The sequence below is a fragment of the Papaver somniferum genome, chromosome 7, assembly GCF_003573695.1.
Source record: "Papaver somniferum cultivar HN1 chromosome 7, ASM357369v1, whole genome shotgun sequence".
Classification (NCBI taxonomy): domain Eukaryota; kingdom Viridiplantae; phylum Streptophyta; class Magnoliopsida; order Ranunculales; family Papaveraceae; genus Papaver; species Papaver somniferum.
In genome coordinates, this window is record NC_039364.1 from 155,998,485 (window position 1) to 156,013,759 (window position 15,275).

A 15,275-nucleotide genomic window follows, 5' to 3' on the forward strand; every position below is an offset into this window, starting at 1 on the left:
ATCTTCATCTGTTGAGCAGCGACAACAACTCTCTTCTCTGTTCTTCATTTCTCTTCTCGATTATGCTCAAACCCCATATAAATTCGCATCAATTTTCGCCCAATTTTAGATCTGAATAAAACCCTGTATACATCTTTCCTGTCTTCCTAAAGCAGAAAACCCCACAGATCCAAAACTGCACCACCATCTTCTTCTCAAACATTAACAACACCACAACTACACCAATTTACATCGTCCTCTTTGCAAACCCAATTTCTTATTCAAACCCTCGATTCCAACAGATTCATACTCACTCCCCTGAAATTCCAATTATTGATCTCCTTCACTACTTCCATCATCACCAGAAACTTAACTGCAGCAATAATTTCAACTTCATCCGTTCGATTGGTTCAACACCCATCTTTAATTATCGTAGACAGTTCAATTTCTACGGAAAACCCTAAATCCTCTTTTGGGGAAGAACAGAACGGAAAACTAATTTGTTGTAAAATCGAATTTAAACTTCATACATCATCTCTACCCCACATTTGATTAAATTCCATCACTAATTACCCGATCTCATCTCCAATCTCTCATAAATTTCAAAACAAAACCCACAAACCCTAATTCTAATACCTGAGTTCTGAATTACCTTCTTCTTTGAGTCTGGAATATGGATCGACTACTCACATCCACGGCATCATTATCAACCCTTACTTGATCTAATATTATTCTCTTGATGTCAACCTTATAAATTATAATCGTCGACCCACAGAGAAAACCCTAACCTCGATTTTTCTGATTTATTATCTTCAATCAACCCAAACCCAATCAACGCCATCCTTGATTCATCTGGTTCACTAATGTCTTCATAATTATCATGCATGAATCTCAGCTCAAGGAGCAACAGAAGAACTTGAGACCAGAAGAAAAAGAAGGAGAAAGAAGAAGAGAGAATAAGAATGAATTACTCTCGAGTCTCGATCAGTTTTTGGGAGATATGGAATATGGATATGGGAGACAAGTTAACGGGTTAAACCCGCGGGTTTACGGGCCGGGACGGGTTTACCCGTATTTACACAAGCCGAGATTTCTCCAACCCGAACCCGGCTTGTTTTAAAACCAGCCAAGCCGGGTTCGGGTTTTCACGGGCCGGGCACGGGTTAACCCGCGGGTTTCGGCTTGTTTGCCAGCTCTAGTCGGAAACTCATCAAAATCTTTAAAAAAAGAATCATGTTGTCCATAGTAGAAACTAATTGCGATTAATTTTTATCTCCTATTCATTTTTTTTCTCTTTATTTTCCCATGATCCCATCCTTATATTACTGCCACAGTAGATTTCCATACCAAATGTGAAAATTGTTAATCTTAGCCAAAAATCAAGGATGAATGATTTGAGTATGTGTTGATGAAATGATTTGAAATTGGATACAAGATAATTAGTCTTGTCATAAAGCAACCAAAAATATTAATGGAATAAAGGGAGGATTCTTATGAGCTCGATCAAGAGGATGTTGTTTAAAAAGGAAACTGTGCATGGACTTGTTTAAGGTAATACACAGAAACAGTCCGTTCACTAAATGAGATCTTTACTGTTGGAATTAAGATTTTTGACTGAGATTTCTGTGTCCTTTCCTTAATCCGTTTATTTCTTCCTCTCTTCTCATGTCACAATTACTATGGCAGAAAAATCAAATCAGTTCTTTTAGAATCAAGTCCACCTTAACCTTGACAACCAAAAGAAATTTATACCATTTTTTTACTATCACAGTTACTATAACAAAAATGGAGAAGAATAAGAAGAAGATAGGAAAATAAGGAAAGAACGAAGAAGAGAAAAATCGGGAGGAGATATGACCATGATTGTATATTATTAATTTATTTCTCTCATCGATAACATCCAAGGATATTTTTGGAACAAAATCTCAATTATAGAAAAATTTCCTCAAATTTAGGTTAGCTATTAATTTAGTAACAAATTTCTTTTTTCAGTGTAACTAATTGCCAAATATACCACTGTTAATTTTTATACGGGTATACAAGTTAACAGGACCCTTAAAATTTAACTAACAAGCAAAGGAATGAAATAGAAGAGATTATTTAGGAAGAACTGCTCTGATCTGCTCTCATGTAGGCAGATCGGAGCAGCAGCGCTTTAGGGTATTTGTATTTCTCTTATCGCAAGAGAGGAGTAAGGAATGAGAAACTTTTCTCTTACCGTAAGAGAGAAGCTTAACTTGTCAGGCTTCCAACTAGTTTCCTGCAATAACAATCATTCTTACAAAACAAATGGTTTTGACCTAATATGATGGTTGTGTGCGGGTCTTTTATTTCTATCTACGACCACCATTTGCTCTCAAATACAGGAAGATGAAAGAGATAAATCATGGTTCATAATGCACCCTTTTTATCCGCCCTCAACCAACGTCCAAGATCAAACTATTTGTGCGTTACCCTAAATCGACAGATTCATTATCCTCGGTTACATCGACGGAGTTAGGATTATCATTCAATGTCAAAACGTTTATTTTCCTCATTCTTACAAAAACAAATGGTTTTGACCTAATCCGATGGTTGTGTGCGGGTCTTTTATTTCTATCTACAGCCACCATTTATTCTCAAATATAAGAAGATGAAAGAGATAAATCATGGCTCATAATGCACCCTTTTTATCCACCCTCAACCAACGTCCAAGATCAAACTCTTCATGCGTTACCCTAAATCGACAGATTTATTATCGTCGGTTACATCGACAGAGTTAGTATTATCATGTTTATTTTCCTCATTCTTACAAAAACAAATGATTTTGACCTGATCCGATGGTTGTGTGCGGGTCTTTTATTTCTGTCTACGGCCACCATTTGCTCTCAAATATAGGAATATGAAAGGGATAAATCATGGCTCATAAGGGAGATGGTTAATCATGGAAAAGTGCCCAGATTCATGAGGTAATTACTCACTTTGTATTGGTTCTTTGAAAGGATCCAGGCACTCTTGCCTCCTCTGCCTTGATGATTATCTATATGTTCATATCAACAACAAAAGCCCAATTTCACTAATCAAAAGTACCCAAAATTAACACAAACAAATGAAATAGAGTCCTTCCTATATTTGGATTCATATCATTTGTAATTGGTTCCATACTATTGAAGAGACTTTTGCTGAGTAAGTGATCATACTCTTTCATGTGTTTCATATGGGTTCCAAACTCTCAACAACCCACACCACGTAAATATTCTTATTAGTGATAGACATGTAAGCTTTTGCATTGGTTTCATTTTAAGCTATACTATTTGAATGATTTCCGTGATTTGGTTGTTTTTCTAAAATCTTTGATGTAATTTTGGTTCAACTTTCTGATTGATTTAAGAAGAGAGTCTACATTAAACTCTCAAAGGGAATAAGTATCGTGTGCATTTTTGCAGATTTTGTGCTCCTACACATATTGTATATTGGTTTCAATATGTCAATAGAATTCAATTGATATGAATTAGTTAAGGGATTGATTTGTATTTCAACTGTTTGATTCAAGAAAAGACTTAATGATAAAAGTTTGTAGAAAATATTGATGGATTGTTATTGTAAATCCAGGATGAGAGATTCGTTTTCGCTGCTAGCAACAGAAATAGAACCGGTGAATCTTCAGGGCTGCAGAGAAATGATTTGTCTCATACTGTTGTTGCGGAGACTCAGAGAATCAACATTTGCTTTGTACCCCAGCCCACAATCTATTGATTAATTAAGATGGTAATGAAAACAAAATTTATAGGCGAAGAGTCGGCCAATGCGAAGAGGACAAACTAAAACTCAAAGAAGCTGGTGTATTGAAGTGAGAAATTAAACATGTCATAGATGTAAAAACGAAAATGGACCAGACTCCTCGGACAAACAATCACCATAAAAGAAGTTGTCTCATTACACTTGAAGAAATTGGAGAAAAGGTACCTCACTTTTCGAGCTAATAATGAGGTTCTTGAACTTTATGATATGCTTTGGATTTTGGTATTCTATTGTTGGTTACATTGGGTCTTCTCATCTGTAATTGAATTTACTTGCTAATCTTACATGGACGATTTTGGATGGTTTGGTTATAGATGTTAGAAACTACTTGATCATTAGTTTTTTTTTCTTCTTTAAATCTAGGCTTTCAAGTTTTAAACTTTGTTCTTAAACTGTCTTTCAAGTATCCCCCATAACTGCAAAACGAAGTTGAAGAGTTCGAGATACAATATAGAGAATTGAGGGTAATAAATTGCTCTTTATTTTTTTCTTTCCAATCTTAATATAATGACCTCTGTGTACCTGACAATGTGCTAACTTATTCGGGTGTTTGATTTTTGGTTGTCTCTTTTTTAGCTTCATTTTTGATGGAATTTGTGTGTAACGGGTTTCAGAATAATGCTAAGGCGCAGGCATCCCTATCCTAAGGTAAGGACTACTATCTATACTATGTCTTCCCAGTTTTGAGGAACCTTTGAGTTTTTTGAAAGGGAGAGATACAAAAGTCGTTGCACTTTCAAAATGAAGAGGTGCTACTGCACATATAGAATCAAGCGGTGCTATTATGCTTCCATCATAATTTGGTGTTATGGCCCATACAAGCAATCAAGGAGCCGATACGCTAGAGTAGATTAATGCATTAGGGTATAGTCAACCATATAACTAGCAAAAGAGAGGAGGAGATTTAACACCCAAAATAACAATGCATTTTAAAAATGAAGTGGAAAACATTAACCCTTATCATAAGAGCTGCATTGGTAATTCCTTAAACTTCAATAAAATTTTATTTAGAATGTGTTGTATTTGTGTACCGATCGACGTTGTTGTGTTTCGCCTTTATCAACTGTTGGTCATTTTTACCATTTTCTTAGATATTTGTTGTCATGTTCCACCAAAGGGACGCAGAAAATTTCAAATTATGGTAAAAAAATCTAGGGCTAGCTTCTGACAAAAGTCTGATTTAAGATAAAGTTCTGGGTTTTTGTAACTTTTGCATTATACTATCAGTAAGGAAGGCAGTGTAGATTTGGGGATGCAAAGGTTGCGGTAAAGTGAAAGCTGGTGGTGCCTACATTGTGAAGTAAGTAACTCCTCTCCTTCCTCACACCCCCTTGCTCTGTCACATGCATTCACACGATGGTTATTCTAAATTACAATGCTTTGTATTACACAGTTAAATTATTTGAAGTAGGCCAGCCAACAGAGGCAACATCGTAATGCTACAGTTTCCTATGGTATTACATGAAATGATTCAAGTGCTAAATCATTAATATGTTTACTGATACTACAACAATGTGTTACCGCAATTTTATGTAGTACTTAAGATGTTAATCACAGTACATAAGATAGGAAATCATGTGAGTATCGATAACTGAGTATAGAATACTGATACGTATAGTATTACATATGTGGGTAAGGAGGAGCGTACATCATTTTTTTATTAGATGGTTATTGTTTTGTAAGTTAGTTTCCTGCAAATGCTAGCATGGTTACATAACTGCTACTGATATGTATTCATTACGAGTCTTTTAAGCTAAGCTATTCTTAGAGTAGTACGTTGCATATTTATGTGGGTCGAATTTGAAACTTGGTTTCCTAACAGCTCAGTTAATTATATTCATGTCTAACATCGTATCCAACATTAGACAGTTTTGGTTAGCTCTACAGATTCACTCATTGAATAGTCATATTATTGGTCAGCTTATGAAAATTTAAATTAATGATGAGATTTTGTACCAACATATTGCAGTCCTCCCTGTTTTTTTTTTTTTTTTTTTGAACTTTTACGATTTTTGTCCTTTTTCAGTCGGCAATCTGACTAATCCATATTATTGCCGGTAGAAAGTATTCCCTTGGTAAGGTGTAGGCCGCCATTACTCAATTTTTTTCTTAAAGTTCTTAATAATTTTTTTGCACTTTGAACTCATTATTTGATCACCACTCATTATTAGTCTATGAAGTTCTTCTCTTTGTAAGTAACACCTGAAGAAGAGCTTAGGTGGACGTCTGAAGAAGAGCAGTTTTGAACAATCTTGCTGCCAATGTCCTAAAAGTGGCCTTCTTATTTGTTTATTTTTCTCCCTTTCAACTACTTGCTGGATATAGAAGTTTTATGTTTCATCCCAGTTGATCTCCTTTTTTATGGATTTTGAATTGTTAACGGTTAATCTCAGGCACATATCCATGTAACTGAGGGGTAACGCTTGTCTTGCTAGATGGATAATTTGTATTATGTTTGAAAACCGGATAAATGCAGGAAGTAGGAACCATGGCAAGAAACTAAGATAGGGGAGCACCAGGAAGTTCTGACAATGATAGTAGTGGCCAGAAGAGAAACCTGCAACCAAGAGGAATGGTGGAAAAAGTGAACCTTGACATTAAAAAGTGAACCTTGACATTAAAAATCAACATGACTAGAAGCGAAACAAAAAGCATCGGTCAAATTCGGGAAAGGAGGTGGTAGACTTTTTTTTGGAAACCACGGATGAGCACCAGGTTATTTCTCTTTAACTTTTCTCTCAGTCCTATAATTAGCAGACTTTTTTTGCCTTTGCTTTATCCCTCTTCTAGCATTTTCGCATTTAAAGGAAGAGTGGAAGACTGACATCATAGTCTGCCAAGTTCATCATAGCCATGTTTGGTATGCTATGAAATTTGCAATTTAGAGAACTCGCAGGTAATTCAAATTTTGTAGGTGGGTCGATAAGCTGCATTTCAAAAAGAATAGTGCAAAAGCTTGGTGACAAATACCTCTCTTTGAATAGAAATTTAAAAATCTATGTACAGTTGTACACAATTAAAATTCATTTGTCGTACATATTACACTTCCTGCTAAATAAACCACGTTTTTTATTATTGTATTTGCTACATTTCTTCCTGATGAATAAACCACGTTTTTATTATCGTGTTTGCTATACTTTAACCAACATTATCCATGTGCAACCCATCAATGATGACCTTGACCATCCCATATCCGCTTTGACCTCTTGAATTCTTAGTATTTCAGTAGCAACTAAGCAAGAGATGTGCTTAGGTTTGATTTTGACATGAGCACCATCTAACCGTTTTATACACTTTGGTCAGAGTGAATGCTGAAGATCAAATATTGATGGTACATCTCAATTATCCAAGAAAAATAGGTAGATCTTTATTTCCGATTATTTGTGTTTATGAAGATCTCGGTAGCAAAATGGGATAGTTACCTTTATTATAACGACTCCCGGCCAGTTTATATATATTTTCACAAATTAATTCAAATAATGTGGTTTGGCACCCCTTATGTTAAAGAGGAATAATTAATGTGGTTTGGCACCCCTTATGTTAAGAGGAAATAATGGTGTCATCATATTGTACTAGCATGTATTTATTAGAGTTAAGCTGCAGTTTTTTTAGGAAATAAAGATGCATTATTAACACAAATAAAAATAAATAAATGCATTTTATCTAAGTCATTGGTAGCTACATAACAAAACTGTACACAATCTCTAAGAAATGCAAGATCACCGGCTCAAACTCAAACCGTATATCCCGGTCTATCTATCTCTGGCAACCGGGAACGCTGGGGTTATTTCAGTAACGAAACGGTTACTCATAAAACTTTGACTTGGTATCAACCGGTTTATCCGGTAACCCTAATTGGTTTAATAAAATTTACCAATACCCTAAAACCGGTTTTCTTTATGGTTCATCAGATTAAAGCGGCCGTCTGGGTTCAAAGCATACAAAACCGGCTCCTTTCACTCTTAAGATCTCCACCCTATAAATCATACAGGGTTCGAAAACTTCTGGAGAATCTTTCTGAGTAAGTTCTTACTTTCCGTTACTTAAATTAATTTTCAGTTCAGTAAGTAAGCTTTTGTGATTTCATATTTGGTGCTTGTTTCGATTTGGAATTTTAGAATGGGTTCAAGGTCACAACCAATACCAATAGAAATAAGTCCATTAAAACAGGACCCAGCATGGAAACATGTACAAATGTTTAAGGATGAAGGAAAAGTTCAACTGAAATGTAAATATTGTCTAAAACTATTTAAAGGTGGTGGAATTCATAGAATTAAAGAACATTTAGCTAATCGGAAAGGGAATGCACCTTGTTGTCCAAGAGTTCCTCAAGATGTTAAAAACCAAATGTTACAAAGTTTAGAAGTTATTGCAGTCAAGAGTGGTAAAAAACAAAAAGATGCTAATGGAGTAAAGAATCTTGAACAATCCGAGTTGGGTAGTTTGCATGTCGTTTCCCAGTCGAATTTAAACACTGGTTTACAATTGCATTCTCCTCAAAATTTGGTTGAACAAAGTCCTCTGGGTAATTTGCATGTTGCTTCACGTTTGAATTTAAACACTGGTTTACAATTGCATTCACCTCAAAATTTGGTTGAGCAAAGTCCTCCAGGGTTTATCAGGCCACAAGATGAAGGAATGAGAAGTAGAGTTTCGGATAAAAAGAAGAAAGGAAGAGTGGAGAATTCTAGTTCCACTCTGGCCCCTTTGCCTCTTGATACATGTCCACCAATAACGAATGACCTTAACAGGGTGTCCACAGTAGATACGGATCAAGTGCATATGGCAATTGGGCGGTTTTTATATGATATCGGAGCTCCTTTAGATGCGGTAAACTCATCTTACTTCCAGCCCATGATTGATGTCATTGCATCGAAATGGTTAGGACTTCAAGCAACTTCGTACCATGACCTTCGAGGTTGGATTTTGAAAAATTCGGGTGAAGAAATGAGTGGCTTCTTGGATAGACATAAGGCAGCATGGGGAAAGACTGGATGTTCTATCTTGATCGATGAATGGATGACAGCAACTGGTACAATATTGATAAATATATTAGTTTACTGTGCTGAAGCTACCGTCTTTCTCAAAACCTATGATGTGTCTAATATATTTACCTCTGTGGATGCTCTTTATGAACTGCTGAAGGAAGTAGTGGAAGAAGTTGGGGTAAGAAATGTTGTGCAAGTGATTAGTGACTGTGCAGATCACTACATAGCAGCGGGGAAAAGGTTAACTGAAACTTACCCCACTATGTATTGGACCCCTTGTGCAGCTCGTCCAGTAAATCTGATTCTAGAAGATATTGGGAAAGTCAAGTGAGTGAATATGGTCCTTGAGTATGCTAAAAGAGTCACTAGATTTATCTACAACCATGGTGTGATTTTAAATATGATGAGAAGGTATACAGGTGGAGTGGATTTAGTGCAACCTAGTCACACCCGCTCTGCCACAGACTTTACCTCGCTGAAAACCATGGTTAGTCTAAAAGATACTTTGCAGGGGATGGTTACTTCGCAGGAGTGGGTAGACTGTGTACTCTCGAAGACGCCAGAAGGAATTGTGATGATGGACATCATACTTAGTCAATCATTTTGGTCTTCATGTTCTACCCTTGTTCTGTTAACAGATCCTCTTGTGGGGGTTTTGAGAATGGTTCACAGTCATGAGCGCCCTTCAGTTGGTTACATTCTTGCAGGAATTTATCGGGCCAAGGAAGCTATCAAGAGAGTGCTGGTTGAGAAGAAAGAGTACATGTTGTACTGGAAAATTATCGATAATAGGTGGGACCAGCTACTTCAGCACCCTCTTCATGAGGCCAGTTTTTTCCTCAACCCGAAGTACTATTATAGTCTCAAAGGTGATGTTCATGATAAGATCCCATCAGGAATGTTAGATTGCATTGAGAGATTAGTGCCTGATATTAAAGTCCAAGACAAAATTAACAAAGAGATGATACGATACAGGAATGTCGCAGGCGATTTTGGACGTAATATGGCTGTTAGAGCAAGACATACTCTGCTCCCTGGTAAGACTTCTGCACATATTAATGTTAGAGGCTGGCCTTCTTTTCAGTTTCCAAATTAATGAATTTGAATTAAGCTAATTTATGGCAACAATTTTAATGCTTATAGCTGAATGGTGGTCTACATATGCTGGAGATTGCCCAAATTTAGCACGAGTAGCTATCCGTATTTTAAGCCAGAACTGTAGTGCTACTGGATGCAAGCGGGATCCTATTCCTTTTGAACAAATCCATAAAACAAGAAACCGTCTTGAGCATCAAAGGCTGTCGGACCTTGTATTCGTCCAGTACAACTTGCGTTTGCAACAAATGTAAGTCAAAAACTGGGTCTGTTTTGGAAAACTTTAATTAATAGATGAATTGCAATGACAATTGAAGGAGCTTTCTTTTGTGTGATTATTTACAGTAAACTTCAGAAAAATACTGAGCCAGGAGCTATGGACCCTATCTCCTTAGAAAGCTGTAATTTTGCCCAAGAGTGGGTAGCGGAGAAGGAAGAGTTCTTTGAAGAAGGGGATTCTAATTGGGCGGCACTAAAGCAGCCCGTTGGCAACACTATGCCATTAGAGTGGGTAACTCAAAATGTTGACCAGGACATTCAAGATGATTTATTTGAAGACTTGTTTGCAGGTAATTATTGAATTTATTTTTTATCTTAAATAGTCGTCCTCTCTGATAAGCTATCTTAGATGGTCATTGGTCTTTCCATGTTCAAGGTCAGTGGCTATCCGATGTTACAAAACCAGTGAGGATGTTTCCCTGAATGTAGTGCTTATAATATAAATTTGAAAACATATGGTGCAGATTTCAGGTATCAAGATAAAAGATATGGAATGGGAATCGACGACGATGATGATGATAAGTAATGAAGATAGCAATTGAAGGCAATAAAAATCGACATCGATGACAGGTGATGTGAAGCTGATTGTATTGTAAGTAGGCAAAACCGTTTTAGGAAGAGATTAGTGCACTAACATAAATGATAGTTATTGTCAACGAGATGTAGTTAAGGATCAGTTGGTGTTGATTTTTTATCAACCAAAGGTGAGCTAGTGCTTGTACTGTTTTATTTTATTTTGAAATGTGTAGACCTGAATTCTTTTGAGACAAATTGGTGCCGGCAACTAAAAAACTTGCTTTTATGTGCATGAGGTGACCCTATCACTTTATCTGTTTTTTTTTCTTTGTTTGTCATGCTTTTTGAAGATGCTTGATGCGATTATGGATGGAGTATATTTCATCGAAATTGAGATGGTTTGTTTGTTTTATGAATGTGGATGCATTGGTACTTGGTAGAGTTTGTGATCTTGTTGTTGTGATTCGTAGCGTCAGCCAGCCAGTTTGGTTTTGATGCCATTTGGTATCAATTAGACGAATTGACAAAACCTATGGTGAGGTTTTGTCTCATTGATGAGTCCACACCAAGCATCAAACTTGTATACCTCCCTTGTTGCAGTGATAGTTTCAAATATTTAAGTGAATGTTATTAGCTTCTGTAATTATAATCAGCCATTTTCAACACTCATCTTCTTTTCTACTTTTCTTTCTCTGGTCTTCTCTTCTCTCTTTGATACTGCCTGCTTTTTATATTTGCTCATGGCTGAAGTAAACCATCCACAACAACCAGCAGGACCAATCCCCTCCTCAGGTAAAACCAAGCCATTCACTAGCGTGGTTTACTGATCGGGGGTATACAGTCAGGAATTGGTTTGGCATTGCTGGAATTTGCAGCCTGTCACCAATATTTCCTGTGCCTGCTGATACAATTTTTTGGCAGAGTTATGTATCTGCTGTTATTTTGAACTCTTTTGTAGGTCAAAAGACAAACTGGCCAGAGTTGGTATGTTTGAGTGCAGAAGAAGCTCAAAACAAGATTAAGGAAGACATGCATGCAGTTCAGATCCAAGTGGTTCCACCTGATCACTTTGTCACCATGGATTTCAACCAAAGCCGTGTTCGCCTATATTTGGATTCCTCAGACAAGGTCTCAAGGACACCCCAACTCGGCTAAAAAGCTTAGTTAAATATCTATGCGTTCCCAATTCCTACATATAGCATGTTTTAATTTCCAGAACTAGCATCCTTAATAACTTGTCTATCTCAATACTAAAAGATCCTTAACGCTTATATCCAGTATAAATTATGTAGATGCATAGAAAAGCCTGATGCGTGTGTTAATAGTGTTATACACTTATACTCTAAGCTGCTCAGACTTTACCGTTGGGCCACTGCTTACCGGTAACCATATCCCTCCACTACCTGACCTCAATGTACATTGTATATATGAACTGAATTGTGGTTTCAATCTAGTCACAGTACAGACAATAGAATGAGGAGACGGGCCACTTGCTTTTATTAGATTCTCTTCTTTTCATTTTTGTATTAATTCATCAACCCTTCTGGATGGGAGTCGTTGGACGCTTTAATCGGATGACTGAATGATTAACCACAAATCAAAAAGATGATGTTGCCTATTATTGATTCCACTCATTCAAAGACTAAAGTTCATAATTCTATTCTAATATTCTTCTTTACTTTATTTTATATATACTTTATACACATTCTTAATCCTTAAAGAAGAAAATCGAAAGAAAAAAAAAACCCAGAAACCTATGTTGTGAAAGGCGAGTAGTCGCCTAGAAAATAAACTTTTTGGTGCCTAGGCGCTAGGCTTGGCGCCTCGGTGAGCGCCTGATACAACCTTGGAGCCCAAACACATTAGCAACCCCTGAACCACCCTCGGGAACCTTAAACAGACTCGGAAACTGTGACCTATGAGGATTGAGGAGTAAGCCACGCTTGACAAGAATGCGGTTGGCTATCCTATCTACCTTTATTATGTCTAGTAGAGAGAAGGTAAAGAGAACCAGAAGAAGCAGCACTTTGATCTTGATCACTGTCATCGTCGATAGCATCATTTCGAACTTCCTTAGAAGATTGTACGGATTTGTCGAAAGAATGTGAAGGATAAGAATGAATAAAATCATCAAACCCGATATCATTCCTATCAGTTTCATTTTCACCTGGTGCGCTCAATACTTCAGGCATTTTTACTTCCTTTTCCAAATACCTTACTACTTGTCTCATACTAGGACGTTCGGCAGGTGCACAATTAGAGCACATTAACCCGAGTTTCAACACCATTAGAACCTCATCTTCATCAAATTCATCTTTCAGTCTTGGATCAACTACATCAAAAATCAATCCACTTGTCCATTTATCCCAAACCCAATCAATCAAAGTCAGTTCTGCTGGAACTGCTTTCGGTTCGATGGGTCTTCTGCCACAACATGTTTCCAGTAAAAGTGCACCAAATGCAAACGCATCTGAACTTGGCGTTGCTTTACCTGTCTTCGTTAGCTCTGGTGCTAGATAACCCAATGTACCTACTATTCGAGTTGTACCTGGATTTGAACCGTGTTCATACAATTTAGCAAGACCGAAATCACCTAATCGTCCATTAAATTCACCATCTAGCAATATGTTACTAGCTTTTATATCTCTATGAACCACAATCTGTTCCCATTGCTCATGTAGATATAGTAATGCTGCAGAAATACCTTTAATGATCTTAAATCTTTGTTCCCAACTTAAGACAAATTTGGGTTCGCGGTAGATGTATTTATCTAAGCTTCCATTAGGCATATAATCGTAAACAAGAAGCAAATCACCTCTTCTTCTGCACCATCCTTGTAGTTGAACTAGATTCCGATGACGAAGGCGTCCGATAGTTCCGATTTCCGATACAAATTCATGCAAACCTTGTTTTGAATCATGAGAAATTCTCTTAACTGCAACCACAGCTTTCGAATTTGGCAACCTCCCTTTGTAAACTTTACCAAATCCACCAACCCCAAGTAATTCCTTTTCCTTGAAACCTTTTGTTGCAGTTTTTAATTCTTCATAAGAGAATCGATGCGGTCCAATATCAAGTTCCCAATCTTCTATAACATCCGCATTCTTAATTTTTATAAACAAGTAAATGGCGAAACAAACCGCAACAATAAGAAGAAGAATAGAGGAGACAGAAACACCAATTATTACTGCAACATGTTTTTTCTTAGGTCCAGGAAGTGAAGGCAACGAGCCAAGATCAAGATTTCTAGAAATTCCATTCATTTTGAAATCCCACCCCAGTATATAATGTGAACTAGCAAGTAAACCAGTAGAAGAAGAGAATCCAACATACATAGAATCTTCGAAAACCGAAGAAAGATCTATACTACTAGTACTGAGAATTGGTTGTTTTGGTTTCCATGAAAATGGTGAGACACTAACATTAACAACATTTTCAATAGAATCATAATCAATCCATACCTGAAATATGTTACCACTTTCGAGAGTAATGTTTACTTTCGTCGAATTCTCGGAAAAATATGCTGCGGAAACAGAAGAAGTGGAGTTCAAACCATCGACATCGATACCAATATGATTATCATCAATATCTCCAAACTCAAAATCTTGAACTGTATCAAATTCAACAGCGAATACATGGTTTGATAAGTTTCCAACATCACTGGGTTTGAATACACCAAGATATGGACTTGGAAATCCATTAAGTAGTTTGTCTGGTGATATAGTGAAAGCAAATCCATGACCACCTAATCTTTGAAACTGAGAAACAATTGCGAATGCAAAAGAAGTTGAAAATGAATAAACTTTTCCATTTGTGGAATTCTTAAATTGTAATGGAGTTTGATAAGTAGCATGACCAGTTAATCTACTTGTATCATTTGTTAATTGAAGTATCCCATTTTTCTTGATCTCTGATGAACCATTTAAGCTTATCTTGTTGTTATTGTGATGAGCTTCACTGAATCCATTGAAGAAGAATTCATCAAATTGAGAGAAAACTAAAAATGGGTTCGTGATTATAAACAGAATAAACAAGAGAAATTTAGCCATTAGTAGCACGATCGAAGCTAAATTAGGGTTTTAGGTGGTGAGGAGAACCAGAGTTTACTGGTAGGATGAATTTAATAACTCAACTATATTCCAATGGCTTTTTGACTTCCCTTGTACAGTTGTTCTCTAAAAAAGAAGACCAGGATGGCAGGATCTGGAGATGTTTTAAATGAACACAGAAATATCTTCCCAGGTACATATTGTCTGTTTTCAATCAGTCATGTATTGGACCCACTACCAAAGAAGCCCACTGACATATCTGTCATCACTTTTAACCATGAGGATTAGTCCAGTCGACCAGAAACCTGACTTTCAAGTAGGAGATAGTGGATCGAGTTTCCACTTACAAGTTTGAAGATCTCATAAAATATTCTTTTTATGTAAATCTAGTTTAATTGACATATGTTAAAAAGAAAAAACTAAAAAAGCGCTTTGACACCTGTCATCTATTTTTTCATATCATAAATTGCCCCCATTCGAGAAACTGATTTGGGTTTTTAATGGTGAGTAATGAGTTTAGTACAGTGTCATTAGACCTATCCGACCCAGTGGTTTAACACGGGTGGGTTTAGGGTGGGCCCATCCCGTT

The 15,275-nt window shown here is 36.7% G+C and overlaps 3 protein-coding genes across 6 annotated transcripts; 2 read left to right on the forward strand and 1 right to left on the reverse strand.

Moving 5' to 3' along the window:
* The first annotated feature begins 2,073 nt into the window (after positions 1-2,073).
* LOC113298840 lies at positions 2,074-10,888 on the forward strand. Of its 4 annotated transcripts, none has more exons than XM_026547700.1 (12): positions 2,074-2,927; positions 3,571-3,920; positions 4,123-4,223; positions 4,336-4,407; positions 4,987-5,059; positions 6,236-6,474; positions 7,063-7,118; positions 7,671-7,780; positions 8,511-9,784; positions 9,891-10,092; positions 10,188-10,411; positions 10,586-10,888. In XM_026547700.1, exons 9-12 carry the CDS (start codon positions 9,085-9,087, stop codon positions 10,645-10,647), a joined length of 1,188 nt encoding a protein of 395 aa, XP_026403485.1. In that variant the 5' UTR covers positions 2,074-2,927; positions 3,571-3,920; positions 4,123-4,223; positions 4,336-4,407; positions 4,987-5,059; positions 6,236-6,474; positions 7,063-7,118; positions 7,671-7,780; positions 8,511-9,084; the 3' UTR covers positions 10,648-10,888. The 4 variants fall into 4 exon arrangements, with proteins under 4 accessions (XP_026403485.1, XP_026403487.1, XP_026403488.1 ...); XM_026547702.1 differs by having other exon boundaries at positions 9,455-9,784; XM_026547703.1 differs by lacking the exon at positions 7,063-7,118 and having other exon boundaries at positions 9,455-9,784.
* Positions 10,889-11,027: 139 nt separating this feature from the next.
* LOC113298841 (subtilisin inhibitor CLSI-I-like) lies at positions 11,028-12,013 on the forward strand. The gene is made up of 2 exons (XM_026547704.1): positions 11,028-11,429; positions 11,596-12,013. Exons 1-2 carry the CDS (start codon positions 11,378-11,380, stop codon positions 11,790-11,792), a joined length of 249 nt encoding a protein of 82 aa, XP_026403489.1. The 5' UTR covers positions 11,028-11,377; the 3' UTR covers positions 11,793-12,013.
* A 210-nt stretch (positions 12,014-12,223) lies between these two features.
* LOC113298842 (L-type lectin-domain containing receptor kinase S.4-like) lies at positions 12,224-14,836 on the reverse strand. The gene has a single exon (XM_026547705.1). It carries the CDS (start codon positions 14,684-14,686, stop codon positions 12,605-12,607), a length of 2,082 nt encoding a protein of 693 aa, XP_026403490.1. The 5' UTR covers positions 14,687-14,836; the 3' UTR covers positions 12,224-12,604.
* Between the last annotated feature and the right edge of the window lie 439 nt (positions 14,837-15,275).